At 39.9% G+C, this 15575-nt stretch overlaps 1 protein-coding gene across 1 annotated transcript in view; it reads right to left on the bottom strand.

The window, feature by feature from the left end:
- Positions 1–15575, bottom strand: part of lyst (lysosomal trafficking regulator) — a 145556-nt gene that overhangs the window by 52772 nt on the left and 77209 nt on the right. Inside the window, 6 exon segments of the mRNA XM_030155355.1 lie at positions 1110–1283; positions 1384–1564; positions 5484–5841; positions 8360–8469; positions 9346–9412; positions 9492–9712. Coding sequence (XP_030011215.1) covers positions 1110–1283; positions 1384–1564; positions 5484–5841; positions 8360–8469; positions 9346–9412; positions 9492–9712 — 1111 coding nt within the window.

Here is a 15575-nt window from a genome sequence, read left to right as displayed (position 1 = left end):
GAACCACAGTGCTGCAGTTTCACAACCACAGTTTGTCTGATATGGATTGGGATTGTCTCTGTCAACTCAACACAGATTTTTATCAGTACGTTTTTTTGTTTTTTTTTTATCAATTACTACAAATTTCAGGCGACCCCATTGGAATTCCAGGCAACCCAATGTGGGGTCCCGACCAAGGTTATTATCGTTAACGAAAACTAACGAAATCACGAAAACTACAATTGAAAAAACATTTTCGTTAACTGAAATAAATAAAAACTATAATTAAAAGAAAAAAGGGTAACTAAATGAAACTGCATTGTGTGCTTACAAATATAACTCAAATGTATAAAAATTATGGATAAAGTTCCTTTTGTTTTCGTCTTTGTCAACGTCAGATTGATATGAAATCAATTTATTTCATGCAAGCAATTTTAGCTAGCGGCACCATATGACACTTCATGGTCCGTCACTTCTCATCACTTGTCGTTTAGTAATCTTCTCGTCCTAACTTTACCTGGAAACATGGAGACTAAAGTTGGGAGAAAGCAGCAGAGTCCTGTCTGGGATTTATTTGAATATGTCAGTGAGAAAGATAAAAGATGTGACAAAACTAAAACTGAACCTAAACTGAACTAAGCATTTAGAAAAACACTAAAACTAATAAAAACTAGCAAACCTGCTCTAAAACCAAATTAAAACTAACTGAATTAGAGAAAAAAAAAAAGTCAAAACTAAATTAACTAAACTATAATGAAAAATACAAAACTATTATAACCTTGGTCCCGACCCCGAGGTTGAAAAACACTGCACTAGTAGAACACTCCAAAACAGCATGATTACTATTAAATACAACTATTTACAGAATTCACCACTAAAACACTGATAAAAGTCATACAAATCTTCCCTCTGTCTCTCACCGACTGCACTCTGCTGCTCTAAGCCCCGCCCACTTCCACCACCACCCCTCAGCCAATGCAGACCTCTACCCTAATGTGTTCTAGACCAATAGAACGAACCCAACCTCAGATAAAAGATGATGGTTGGCTTTAGTCGGTTCCGTTAAACGTTGACTCTTGAACTCGTCCGTTTCCTTCGGAATTGAACTCCTTCCTGTTTCCGTTTCTCACCTGATTCCGCAAACCCAGACGACCACAGAGCCGTGGATGTTCTTCTTTCCCTCCGGTTGTTGGATGTAGGTGAGGCTCAGGTGCTGCCACTGTCCGGCCCGCAGAAGTCCCGCCCCCGAGTCGGCCTGAGCCAACAGCCCCGCCTTTATCTCGTCGTTGGGGTCGATGCACATCCTGTGAAACGGAGCATTAACACACTTCAGTAACAGATTAAAGGGGCGGCGGCCTCCTGTCCGCGTGCATCTGTGACTCCGCCCCCTGCTCCGACACTCACCTGAATGTCAGCGAGCCCGTGGAGAACTCCGCCCACACCTGGAGCATCAGTGCCTTGGAGCCCATGGACAGGATATGAACCAGGCCTTCGTCTGATAACCTGGTCCCGGTGTGGGCGGGGCCGTGGGCGGGGCCGTGGGCAGAGCCGTGGGTGGATTCAGCCGTAGAGGTGGTTCTGTCTTCTGGAAAACAGTCACAAGGTTGAGTTTATTCACAGGCTCTAAACCAGGGGTCTCAAACATGCAGTCCGGGGGCCAAACGCGGCCCCCCAAAGGTTTCAATCCGGCCCATGGGAGGAATTTGCAAAGTGTAAAAATTCCACAGTCCAGGCTGTAGAACTCATTTTAGTTCAGGTTCCACATACAGACCAATCTGATCTACAGTCAAATAATAACAGCAGAAGAACCGACACAAAAGAATGACTGCAGATTTTCTTCTGGGTTTGATGTAAAAAAAATTATTACATTATGCCTATAAATAATGACAACTTCAATTTTTTGTCTTTGTTTTAGTGCAAAAAATAACATTAAATTATGAAAATATTTACATTTATAAACTATCCAGTAACAATTAAACGTGAATAACCTGAACAAATAAGAACAACCTGAAATGTCTAAAGAAAATTCAGCCCAGTTTGAACTCTTTTCTTCCTGTTCCTCAGTGTTTAGTGTCTTTGTAGATCTGATCCAGAATGCACATGGACAAATGAGAAGTGGAGGCAGAATATTGTTAAAATTGTACTGATTTTTCTTAAGAAATTTCAGTTTTTTCAGGTTATTCACATCTTTTTTGTTTGGATAGTTTATAAAAGTAAGTATTTTCATAATTCTGTGGGATGTTTTTTGCACCAAATCAAAGACAAAAATTTGGAGTATCGGTTATTCTGTTATTATTTTACTGGTCCGGCCCACTGCAGATCAAATCGGGCTGACTGTGGAACCTGAAAGAAAATGAATTTGACAGCCCTGCTCTAAAACAAGCATTAAAACAGCAGCAGAATATTCAGAACCAGGAAGAATGACCACATGACCACACACTGTTCTCAGAGTCGCCTTTAAACACATGAACCATCAGACTAGAAATCTGACCCTGTTTACATCCACGCAAATAATGACTTTTATTGATTATTTGGTTCATTTTTGTTCATCTTGTTGATTATTGGGTTCATTTTTTTTCATTTTATTGATTATTTGGTTAATTTTTTTTTTCTTCATTTTATTGATTATTTGGTTCATTTTTTTCATTTCATTGATTATTTGGTTAATTTTTTTTCATTTTACTGATTATTTGGTCCATTTTTTTTCATCTTGTTGATTATTTGGTTCATTTTTTTCATTTTATTGATTATTTAATTCATTTTTTTCATTTTATTGATTATTTGGTTCATTTTTTTAAAATTTATTGATTATTTGGTTAATTTTTTTCATCTTGTTGATTATTTGGTTAATTTTTGTTAATCTGATTCATTGTAATCAGATTACTGCTGTTATTTGATCAAACAGATTAAACTGTTTACATGATCAATAATAATCAGATACTGATCAAAGTTTTACTGTGAATGGAAACAGGTTCAGTAAACCCTCCATCTTGTGGGTGTGTCCTCACCTGTCTCTCTCTCCTCACCTGTGTCTCCGTCCTCACCTGTATCTCTCTCCTCACCTGTCTCTCTCCTCACCTGTGTCTCTCTCCTCACCTGTATCTCCGTCCTCACCTGTGTCTCCGTCCTCACCTGTCTCTCTCTCCTCACCTGTGTCTCTGTCCTCACCTGTCTCTCTCTCCTCACCTGTGTCTCCGTCCTCACCTGTGTCTCCGTCCTCACCTGTCTCTCTCTCCTCACCTGTGTCTCCGTCCTCACCTGTCTCTCTCTCCTCACCTGTATCTCTCTCCTCACCTGTATCTCCATCCTCACCTGTGTCTCTCTCCTCACCTGTGTCTCTCTCCTCACCTGTCTCTCTCTCCTCACCTGTCTCTCTCTCCTCACCTGTATCTCCATCCTCACCTGTATCTCCATCCTCACCTGTGTCTCTCTCCTCACCTGTGTCTCTCTCCTCACCTGTGTCTCCGTCCTCACCTGTCTCTCTCTCCTCACCTGTCTCTCTCTCCTCACCTGTGTCTCCGTCCTCACCTGGCTCTCTCTCCTCACCTGTGTCTCCATCTTCACCTGTCTCTCTCTCCTCACCTGTGTCTCTCTCCTCACCTGTCTCTCCATCCTCACCTGTGTCTCTCTCCTCACCTGTGTCTCCGTCCTCACCTGTCTCTCTCTCCTCACCTGTGTCTCCGTCCTCACCTGTCTCTCTCTCCTCACCTGTATCTCTCTCCTCACCTGTGTCTCCGTCCTCACCTGTGTCTCCGTCCTCACCTGTATCTCCGTCCTCACCTGTGTCTCTCTCCTCACCTGTGTCTCTCTCCTCACCTGTCTCTCCGTCCTCACCTGTGTCTCTCTCCTCACCTGTCTCTCTCTCCTCACCTGTCTCTCTCCTCACCTGTCTGTCTCTCTCCTCACCTGTCTCTCTCTCCTCACCTGTGTCTCTCTCCTCACCTGTGTCTCCGTCCTCACCTGTCTCTCTCTCCTCACCTGTGTCTCCGTCCTCACCTGTATCTCTCTCCTCACCTGTATCTCTCTCCTCACCTGTGTCTCCGTCCTCACCTGTGTCTCCGTCCTCACCTGTCTCTCTCTCCTCACCTGTATCTCCATCCTCACCTGTGTCTCTCTCCTCACCTGTGTCTCTCTCCTCACCTGTCTCTCTCTCCTCACCTGTCTCTCTCTCCTCACCTGTCTCTCTCTCCTCACCTGTCTGTCTCTCTCCTCACCTGTCTGTCTCTCTCCTCACCTGTCTCTCTCTCCTCACCTGTGTCTCCGTCCTCACCTGTCTCTCTCTCCTCACCTGTCTCTCTCTCCTCACCTGTGTCTCCGTCCTCACCTGGCTCTCTCTCCTCACCTGTGTCTCCATCCTCACCTGTCTCTCTCTCCTCACCTGTGTCTCTCTCCTCACCTGTCTCTCCATCCTCACCTGTGTCTCTCTCCTCACCTGTGTCTCCGTCCTCACCTGTCTCTCTCTCCTCACCTGTGTCTCCGTCCTCACCTGTCTCTCTCTCCTCACCTGTATCTCTCTCCTCACCTGTGTCTCCGTCCTCACCTGTGTCTCCGTCCTCACCTGTATCTCCGTCCTCACCTGTGTCTCTCTCCTCACCTGTGTCTCTCTCCTCACCTGTCTCTCCGTCCTCACCTGTGTCTCTCTCCTCACCTGTCTCTCTCTCCTCACCTGTGTCTCCGTCCTCACCTGTCTCTCTCTCCTCACCTGTCTCTCTCTCCTCACCTGTATCTCTCTCCTCACCTGTCTCTCTCTCCTCACCTGTATCTCCATCCTCACCTGTGTCTCTCTCCTCACCTGTCTCCCTCTCCTCACCTGTCTCCCTCTCCTCACCTGTCTCTCTCTCCTCACCTGTGTCTCCGTCCTCACCTGTCTCTCTCTCCTCACCTGTCTCTCTCTCCTCACCTGTGTCTCCGTCCTCACCTGTCTCTCTCTCCTCACCTGTGTCTCTCTCCTCACCTGTGTCTCCGTCCTCACCTGTGTCTCCATCCTCACCTGTCTCTCTCTCCTCACCTGTATCTCCATCCTCACCTGTATCTCTCTCCTCACCTGTATCTCTCTCCTCACCTGTGTCTCTCTCCTCACCTGTCTCTCTCTCCTCACCTGTATCTCCATCCTCACCTGTATCTCTCTCTCCTCACCTGTGTCTCTCTCCTCACCTGTCTCTCTCTCCTCACCTGTGTCTCCATCCTCACCTGTATCTCTCTCCTCACCTGTATCTCTCTCCTCACCTGTCTCTCTCTCCTCACCTGTCTGTCTCTCTCCTCACCCGTCTCTCTCTCCTCACCTGTCTCTCTCTCTCCTCACCTGTGTCTCTCTCCTCACCTGTCTCTCTCTCCTCACCTGTATCTCCATCCTCACCTGTATCTCTCTCTCCTCACCTGTGTCTCTCTCCTCACCTGTCTCTCTCTCCTCACCTGTGTCTCCGTCCTCACCTGTGTCTCTCTCCTCACCTGTATCTCCATCCTCACCTGTATCTCTCTCTCCTCACCTGTCTCTCTCTCCTCACCTGTGTCTCTGTCCTCCTGCTCTTCCACTCTCATCCACATGGAGGCGCTGAACCCACTGGCCATGTGGGGCCAACAGTTCTGTCCGACCAGAGGCAGGTGCAGGGGGGCCACGTGCCACGGTGAGGAGCCCACGGCGCTGGGTCTGTGGTCGGCGTCACCGTCCCGTCGTCCAGGGGACAGTTTTCCTTTCCACAGCAGACCCACACCCTTCCCCCCCGCCGCCCCGTTCTGCCTGGAGCCTGGGGAGGGGCCGCCCGGAGTCGACGCCCCCAGAGTCAACGGGAACGTCAGGAAGTGGAGCGGCTCCGTCCTCATGTTGGCCTCTACGATCTGCAGGACGCCCTTCAGGAGGATGTCCTAGGGGAACGCAGGAGATGGGACAAGAGGACGATGTTTACACTGCAGGTTGGAACGCAACGCTCAGTAAAATAAAACAAAATTAAATTAAATTCAAATGAAAAATGATATAACATTTACAAAAACAAGCAAAAATTCACAAAATTATCAAAAAGTAAGAAAATTTTGGGTTTTTTCTCTTACAAAATTTATAATAGTTTTGCTCATTTTTGGTTCATTTATCATAAATTGTACAACAAACAAGTAAAAAAACTAGTAAATTAATAAGGTGAAGAAAAATGAGTGAAAAAATATGAAAATTCTCAGAAATTAAGAAAATTTTGTTCATTTTTGGCTCATTTATCATAAATTATAAGAAAAAAAAGTGAAAAAAAAAACTAGTAAATTTAAAAAAAGAGAAAAAAAAAGGGAAAAAATAAGCAAAATTTTCAGAAATTAAGAAAATTTTATTCATTTTTGGGTCATGTATCACAAATTTAAAAACAAACTAGATAAAAAATTACAAAAGATATCATATTAAGAAAATAAGTAAAATTTTTTTCTTAAAATTCATGATTATTTTGTTAATTTTGGGCTCATTTGTCATAAATTATAAGAAACACAAGCCCAAAACAAACAAAATGATCAAAATAGGAAAAAAATACCAGAAATAAACAAAATTCTCATGCATTTTAAAAACATTTTTTTGAGCTTTGGATCATTTATCATAAATTAATGTGAATATTCACTGTTTTACCTTTTACTTTCTACATTGTAACAAATATCTTGACTTTCTACGTCTTAAATTCCTAAAAATTCTTTACTTTTAATGTATTTGAGGTGAATTATTCACTATCTTTTACGTCTTTGCTGATAAATTCAACCTCCATGGATGAACAGTCACAGTCTGATCCGACAGTGAATAAAACGACAGACGGAACCACGGAAAACACGGAACAGGAGCAAACGGACCAAAGGAGGCCACTATTGAACAGATATAATACATAACTAAATAAATAATACAAATAGTTTAACTCTTTGGGGACATTTCAGTGGTTGTAACTGTGTATTTTTACTACTTTTACTAAGCAAAGACTATTTTTCAGTATTTGTATTTTTCCATCAGTATTTGTACTTGTACTGCAGTACCCTGCACACTGTTACCATGGTTACCTAGTTCATGTCAGACCTGACTGAGTTCGTTTCTATCTGAACTGAACCCACATGGATGGAAAACCCTGGGGTCAAAGGTCACAGCTTTCACATGGTTAAAAATACGTCCATGTCTGACCTTTAAGAGACAAAATATTAACATAAACCCTTAAAGACCCACTACATTATATTAACATTAACCCTTAAAGGCCCACTACATTATATTAACATTAACCCTTAAAGGCCCACTACATTATATTAACATTAACCCTTAAAGACCCACTACATTATATTAACATTAACCCTTAAAGACCCACTACATTATATTAACATTAACCCTTAAAGACCCACAACATTATATTAACATTAACCCTTAAAGACCCACTACATTATATTAACATTAACCCTTAAAGGCCCACTACATTATATTAACATTAACCCTTAAAGACCCACTACATTATATTAACATTAACCCTTAAAGACCCACTACATTATATTAACATTAACCCTTAAAGACCCACTACATTATATTAACATTAACCCTTAAAGACCCACGACATTATATTAACATTAACCCTTAAAGACCCACTACATTATATTAACATTAACCCTTAAAGACCCACTACATTATATTAACATTAACCCTTAAAGACCCACTACATTATATTAACATTAACCCTTAAAGACCCACGACATTATATTAACATTAACCCTTAAAGACCCAAAACAACATATTAACAGTAACCCTTAAAGACCCACGACATTATATTAACATTAACCCTTAAAGACCCACGACATTATATTAACATTAACCCTTAAAGACCCAAAACAACATATTAACAGTAACCCTTAAAGACCCACGACATTATATTAACATTAACCCTTAAAGACCCACGACATTATATTAACATTAACCCTTGAAGAACCCCTTACTTATTTTGTTGATTTAGTCTTCATTTTTGTTCATCGTATTGATGACTTTGCCTGTTTTTGTAAATTTGGTCGCTTATTTTTTTTTACTTCATGTTAGTTAATTCTTTGATTATTTTTTCATGATATTTATTATTTTGTTCATTTTTAATTAATTTTACTTGTTATTTTATCTATTTCTGTTCATTTTGTCACTTATTTTCCTTGGTTTTATTGCCTACTTTTACATCAGTAGATGTTTTTTGTCGACGGTGGGTGTTTAAGGGTTAATTCTAGCGTCGTGCCTTTTTTCTCCTGCTGGTGTTAATTGTTCAGAGGATAAGGAACGCCACGTGTTGATGAATGGGTGTATTTTTAAATATAGACGCTGTTAGCATAAGCCCAGAGCGTCAACGCCCTGGACGTTTAAGCTAACAGAGCGCTGTTGAGTCACTCATAGGGTTTGGTGTTTATTTACAGTGGGCGGGGTCTTCTCCAGGAAGAGGCGGATCAGCAGGGCCAGCTCCTCCGCTGTGATTCGCTGGCTCACCATGGCAACCAGCAGCTCCACCAGGACTGTTTGGCAATCTGAATGAGCACAGAAACAGAGTTAGTTTATTTCACAGGCCGAAAAAAAAAAACTTCAAAACCAATAACACTGAACCATGAATGGTTTATTTAAATCCAGAAAAAAACAACTGAACACAAATGAAAATAATAATCAACAAAATGAACAAAATAATCAACAAAATATAATAAAAATGAAAGTAATAATCAACAAAATGAACAAAATGAATAAAAATGAAAATAACCAACAAAATGATCAAAAATAATCAACAAAATGAATAAAAATGAAAATAATAATCAGCAAAATGAAAAAAAAAGAGCAACAAAATTAACAAAATAATCAACAAAATGAACAAAATAATCAACAAAATGAACAAAATAATCAACAAAATGAACAAAATAATCAACGAAATGAAAAAAATATCAACAAAAATTAATAAAAATGAAAATAATCAACAAAATGAACAAAAGGAGCAAAATAATCAACAAAATGAACAAAATGAGCAAAATAATCAACAAAATGAATAAAATAATCAGCAAAATTAACAAAACAATCAACCAAATGGATAAAAATGAAAATAATCAACAAAATGAACAAAATAAGCAAAATAATCAACAAAATGAACAAAATAATCAGCAAAATGAACAAAACAAAACAATCAACAAAATGAATAAAAATTAAAATAATAATCAACAAAATGAATACAATAATCAATAAAATGAACAAAATATCAACAAAACAATCAACAAAACGAATAAAAATGAAAACAACCTACAAAATGAACAGTTGTTGACGCTTCCCATTGGACCCAAACTACACCAGAGACATAAAACAGTAAAAACCTGACGGAAATGATGCACCTGGATGAACGATAAGCATTAAAGGGAACCGCCCACCTGTGAAGGAGGCGTCTGATTGGCTAAGGATGTTGTGGAATCCGCTGAGGATGGTTTTGACTCCGCCCTGTGAACAGAATTTGGGTCAGGTTTCGTTCCTCAACCTGTCGGATACGGACTGGTTCTAGAACAGGAAGTGGTCTGACCTGGTCGTACAGCAGGGCGGCGTTGCGGCGGTTGGCGTGGACGGCGCCCAGGAGGCTGTGGAACACGTGGCTCAGGACGTCCAGGTCCGGGGATCCAGCGGCGAGCAGCTGCAGCTCCATGGTGCAGATCTCTGGGAACAGGAGCACGCCGCGGCCGGGCCCGTCTGCCGCCGTCGACGCCGCCGAGAGCTCGCGAAGCGCCGACGACTCCACTTTCACTCCTACAAGAGAACCCACAGATGGACGGGTCAGAGTAGAACCAGAACATGGACTGGAACATGGACTGGAACACCATGATCCAGAGACTGCGGCGCCGTCCCTCCACCGCCGACGCACCTCGTAAAAGTGAATTATGGTCATCCTGGGAGCGGCGAGGGGAGTCGACGCATGATTTACATGAACTAACACGGCGGGAGGCCTCTGGGACGGCCTTATTCATCAAGTCCCACCCCTCCCCCTACCCCGAACGGACAGAAAATATAAACAAACACTCCCAAACCGAGGGAGACGGACGCCGTTCAGACCCAGTTTAATCCAATTAATGCAGCAGAAGCACGGCTGCAGTATCGATCACATCAAAGTCAGAACGACGAAAGGAAAAACCAGCAGGATTCAGGAGGATTCAACGTCCAGAAAAACTAAAAACTACAACAACACAAACAACCTCTGTCAGATTCAGGACAGAAGAAAAAATAAAGAAAAACAGATACAGCACAGTTTACATTTGTGACTTTGTTTCCGTTTTGTTACATCTTTTGTGTCGTTTTTGTTTGAATGCATCTCGTTACATTGTTTTCATCTCGTTACATATTTTGTTTTGTTACGTCTTCTACTTCACTTTTATTCTCGTTTCATCTTTTGTGTTGATTTTGTCTGTTTCATCTCGTTACATTTGTTACTTTGTTTCCGTTTTGTTGGATCCCTTACTTTTTTTCATCGTGTTACATCTTTTGCATCATTTTCATTCTTGTAACTGTTTGTTTTGTCAATTTTCTCTTATGTCTTTTTCAACTCATTACATTTGTTACTTTGTTTCCGTTTATTTAAATCTTTTGTGTCATTTTTGTTTTATTGCATCTTGTTACATATTTTGTTTTATTATGTCTCTTACTTCACTTTTATTCTTGTTTCATCTTTTGTGTTGATTTTGTCTTTTTCATCTCATTACATTTTTTTTACTTTGTTTCCATTTTATTGGATCCTTTACTTTGTTTTCATTGTGTTGCATCTTTTGCCGCATTTTAGTTTCTGTGCATCTTTTACTTAATTTTCATTCTTGTTACAGCTTCTTTTTTGTCATTTCTGTCGTGTTATGTCTTTTTCATCTTTTTACATATTTAGGGACCGAGTTGTGAGTCTGAGCGGACCCACCTGGAAGGCAAGGCCCTGTTGTATTTCATTCGTATTTTTATTATTTTTCCAAGACACTTTAAACTGGAATTTGACCCCCTCAACATGCTCAAAAACTCATCACATTTGACACGCATGTCAAGTCTGGCAAAAAATTTGATAAAACATAAAAATTAATATTACACATTGACCCAAAATACAAAATAGCAGCTGCCATAAGGAAAAAAAAAAAAAAAAAAAAAAAAATATATATATATATATATATATATATATATATATATATATATATATATATATAATGTCAACCTGGAAGGAAGAGATTGAAGACCCTCCACCATCATTACGGTCCCTGTTTGGGATCACTTCGGGTTCCCGGTGAAAGACAACAACAGGAAAGAGACGCTGATACATTGTTTGAACATTGTTTGGAAAACTGATAAAAATGAACAAAATAATCAGCAAACTGGACAAAAACAAACAAAAAAAAAAAATTGTTAAAAATGAACACAAATATCAAAAACCTGAACAAAAAAGAACAAAATAAAAAAGAAAATTGATAAAAATGAACAAAAAATCAACAAACAAAATAAAACAAACAAAATAAAAAATAAAATTGATAAAAAATGAACAAAATAATCAAACTGAACAAAAACGAACAAAAAAAGAAAATTGTTAAAAATGAACACAAATATCAAAAAACTGAACAAAAATGAACAAAATAAAAAAGAAAATTGATAAAAATGAACAAAATAATCAAACTGAACAAAAACAAACAAAATAAAAAAGAAAATTAATAAAAATGAACACAAAAATCAACAAACTGAACAAAAAAACAACAAAATAAAAAATAAAATAAAAATGAACACAATAATCAACAGACTGAACAAAAATGAACAAAATAGAAAAGAAAATTGATAAAAATGAACAAAATAATCAGCAAGATGAACAAAAATGAACAAAATAAAAAAGAAAATTGATAAAAATGAACAAAATAAAGAACGAAATGAACAAAAATTAACCAAAGCATCAACATCATGAATTTCAACGGTCAGGAATCTTCTTACAGTGACAATTTAACTCTTTTCTTCAGCGTCAGGGACAGAAAATAACCTGAATTAAATAGACGTGGTACAGATATGTACTCGCCGTTTCCCGACATCCTTAAACACATCACGTAGTTGAAGTCCAACTTGACCAGATCGAAGTCACAAGACGCAGCTCATGAGGCGACGGCGAAACGGCGGCGAACAATGGGTCTATTCTGAGGGGATGAAGGAGGACGGGGTGGAACGAGGCCACGCTGTCAACCTGACGGAGCTCAGACATGCAACTGTCTGGATCCGCAGCGTCACCGCGGAAACAAACCCAACGTCGTCAATGCCAGAAAAGAGGATGTGGTTCAGTGACACAGCAGACAAACGCATCGGACGCCGCCGCATCAGGACGGTTTACACCAGTTTACAACGACGAGTCACTGCGGAAACACTAACACTAAAGGTTTCACCAAAAACAACAGACGGACCAAAGGGTGGATTTAACTTTTAAAGGTTATAAATAAACATGGAAAGACTGTGAGAGTCTGACATTTAACTGACAAATAAGATGGTTGAATGGTTTGTACGGATGTTTTGTGTTATTGTAAATTATACAGAGGAAAATGTGTGTTAATGCAAAGGAAGCAGATCTAGATTGATTATTAGTTTGTAAAAAGGGGGTGGAGTCAATAAATTATACTTCTTCCCACTCCTTTCAAGTGCAGAAATTTTTTTTTTTTTTTTTGACCATGTTGTATGATTCTTTGTTACCTGATGATTCTATGTGCTCGAAATAAAACTACTACTACTACTGAAAAAAAAGAGAAAAACTGTCTCAGTTTTAATGTTTGAGCATAAACTGAAGGATGTTTAACCCTTCATTCAATCCAGTCGTAACTTTATGTTAAATACATTAAAGTTACAATAAAACTCATAATCAACAAAACAAACATTATTAAAGAAAATGATCAACAAAATAATGAACAAAATGAACAAAAATGAACAAAATAATCAAAAATAATCAACAAAATAATTCACAAAACGAAAAAAATCAAAGAAAATAATCACAAAATAATCAACAAAATGAACAAAAATGAAAAATGAACAAAATAATCAACAAAAGAATCCACAAAACAAAAACAAAAAATCAAAGAAAATAATCACAAAATAATCAACAAAATGAACAAAAATTTAAATAATCAACAAATTAACAAAATAGTCAACAATACATATTTTTTAATGCAAAAAACAATAGTTTTCTTTTCCTCCTGTCATCTGGCAGTTATTCACACTGACACTAGTTCATATTATATTTTTTTTTGGTTCTAGGTCAAATGTTAAATGTGTCAGTGTGTATTTTGTACTCACTTGGTAGAAGGGTGTTAGCAGAGTTTCTGCTGGTGTAGGTTTAGCTGTGGCGCTGCACCACGGCAAAATCTTTGCTGCCAAACCAAATATTTCATACCAAACTAGAAAAGCACTCAGAGAGCGCAGACCTCCGCCAAGGCAGATCAGTGCCCCCCCCCCCCCCTTCCACACACACACACACACACACACATCACCACTGAAATTTAATAATTTGTTCCTTGTGCCAGTATGAACATTTCCTGAAATTTTCATCCAAATCCGTCCAGAACTTTCTGAGTTATCTTGCACACGGACGGACAGACAGACAGACAGACCCACAGACAGACAGACAGACCCACAGACAGACAGACAGACAGACAGACAGACAGACAGACAGACCCACAGACAGACAGACAGACAGACCCACAGACAGACAGACAGACCCACAGACAGACAGACAGACCCACAGACAGACAGACAGACAGACAGACAGACCCACAGACAGACAGACAGACCAACAGACAGACAGACAGACCCACAGACAGACAGACCCACAGACAGACAGACAGACAGACCCACAGACAGACAGACCCACAGACAGACAGACAGACAGACAGACAGACCAACAGACAGACCAAAAACAGAACCTCCTTGGCGGAGGTAAAAATCATCACTGTTGCATTAGACTTATTCTACATCTGTATAATATATAATAGTCCAGGACAAACACCCTATCCCTCAGATTAAAGTTTGTGAATCTTCAGGAGGTGGAGAAAAGATAAATGAGCGTAAAGTTTCACTGTCACTTCTGCGGGGGGGGGCATAGACGCACTGCCCCGTACCCAATAGTATAACAGGTAGGACGGAAACTGATGCACGCGTGCAGTTACCGACTGAAACGCACACGTGTAGTTATGTAGCTGTGTGTTGTGTACTGTGTGTAGTATATTGTGTCGTTAAGTAGTTGTGTGTTGTGTACTGTGTGTAGTATATTGTATAGTTATGTAGCTGTGTGTTGTGTACTGTGTGTAGTATATTGTGTAGTTAAGTAGTTGTGTGTTGTATACTGTGTGTAGTATATTGTGTAGTTAAGTAGTTGTGTGTTGTATACTGTGTGTAGTATATTGTGTAGTTAAGTAGTTGTGTGTTGTATACTGTGTGTAGTATATTGTGTAGTTAAGCACCGTAAATTCCGGACTATAGACCGCACCTGAATATAAGCCGCAGACCCTAATTTTAGAAAGAAAATCAATTTTGTACATGTATAAGCCGTGCTGGTTTATAAGCCGCGGGTGTCCACCAGTGGCGATTTCTCATAGACTGCAAGAGAAGCCTGGCTTCCCCTATCATTACGAAAATTAAATGGTTAAATATGTTTGGTTGTGTTGACATTTCATTGACTACACATGTGTTAAAACACGTTCATCTCACAGACGAGTTCGTTCAGAATCAGCTTTATCACAAATCATCAGACTCGATGTTGTTCACTTCTCATACATTCCCGTTGCGCTGTTTCCTCATACGATCTGTGGTCAGTGCATTTCCCCGTTGAAGCCTGGCTTCTATGGGAGTCTATGGGACCGAGTGGAACCTTTTTTTTCATTGCGTCAAAACTGGAGAGACAGCGAGTGCATATTGAGGCACCGACACCGCCGGTGGCTCTCTTCCGGTACCACGGCTCGGTGCCGCGGCACCTCGAGGTGAGGAGCCGGTGGTGCCGCGGCACCGAGCCGTGGTAACCGTGCACCACGAGGTGCCGCGGCACCACCAGCACCTGGAGCCGCGGCACGGCACCTGGAGCCGGTAATTGGATAAAGGTTTTCTTTGAGTTCAAATGAAATTCTTCCCTGTATGTAAATGGGTCTGATATGTGTGAGCTTGCTGTCATATCTATAGGTTGATTCGTTGTTAATATGATGATTAAAAAACAAAAGACAAAAAATGAGGCAATAAAAGGATAGTAATAAAAGCACATTTTCTCTCTTTTTTTGTTGTCGGTGGACTTATCAGGGTTTCCTTTGGATTTGCGCCGATACGGGATTGACTTGCTTTTGCGCCGGCTGTGGATTGACGGACTGAAAATGACTTGAAAGACACTTGAAAGTGAACAAATTTTTGTTTTTTGTTAGAATAGGACTTTTAATTTATTTTTAAAATATAAAGATTAAAAACAAGTAATTACGCCTGTTGTAATATCATTTTCATTTAACATTACGCACGACGTGCGCATTAATTCTGAGATGCTTTAAATTTATGACGGTCTCTGGAGAGCTTTATTGGGTGTTTTCATTCAGAGTTTTGTTTTGTATATTTGTGAAACAATATTAACATTTGAAGGTTTGCTATTTTTCCT

This window comes from Sphaeramia orbicularis, chromosome 15 (genome assembly GCF_902148855.1).
Source record: "Sphaeramia orbicularis chromosome 15, fSphaOr1.1, whole genome shotgun sequence".
In the NCBI taxonomy this organism is placed as follows: domain Eukaryota; kingdom Metazoa; phylum Chordata; class Actinopteri; order Kurtiformes; family Apogonidae; genus Sphaeramia; species Sphaeramia orbicularis.
The sequence above is the reverse complement of the archived record's forward strand: the minus strand, read 5'-3'. Positions and strand labels throughout refer to the sequence as shown.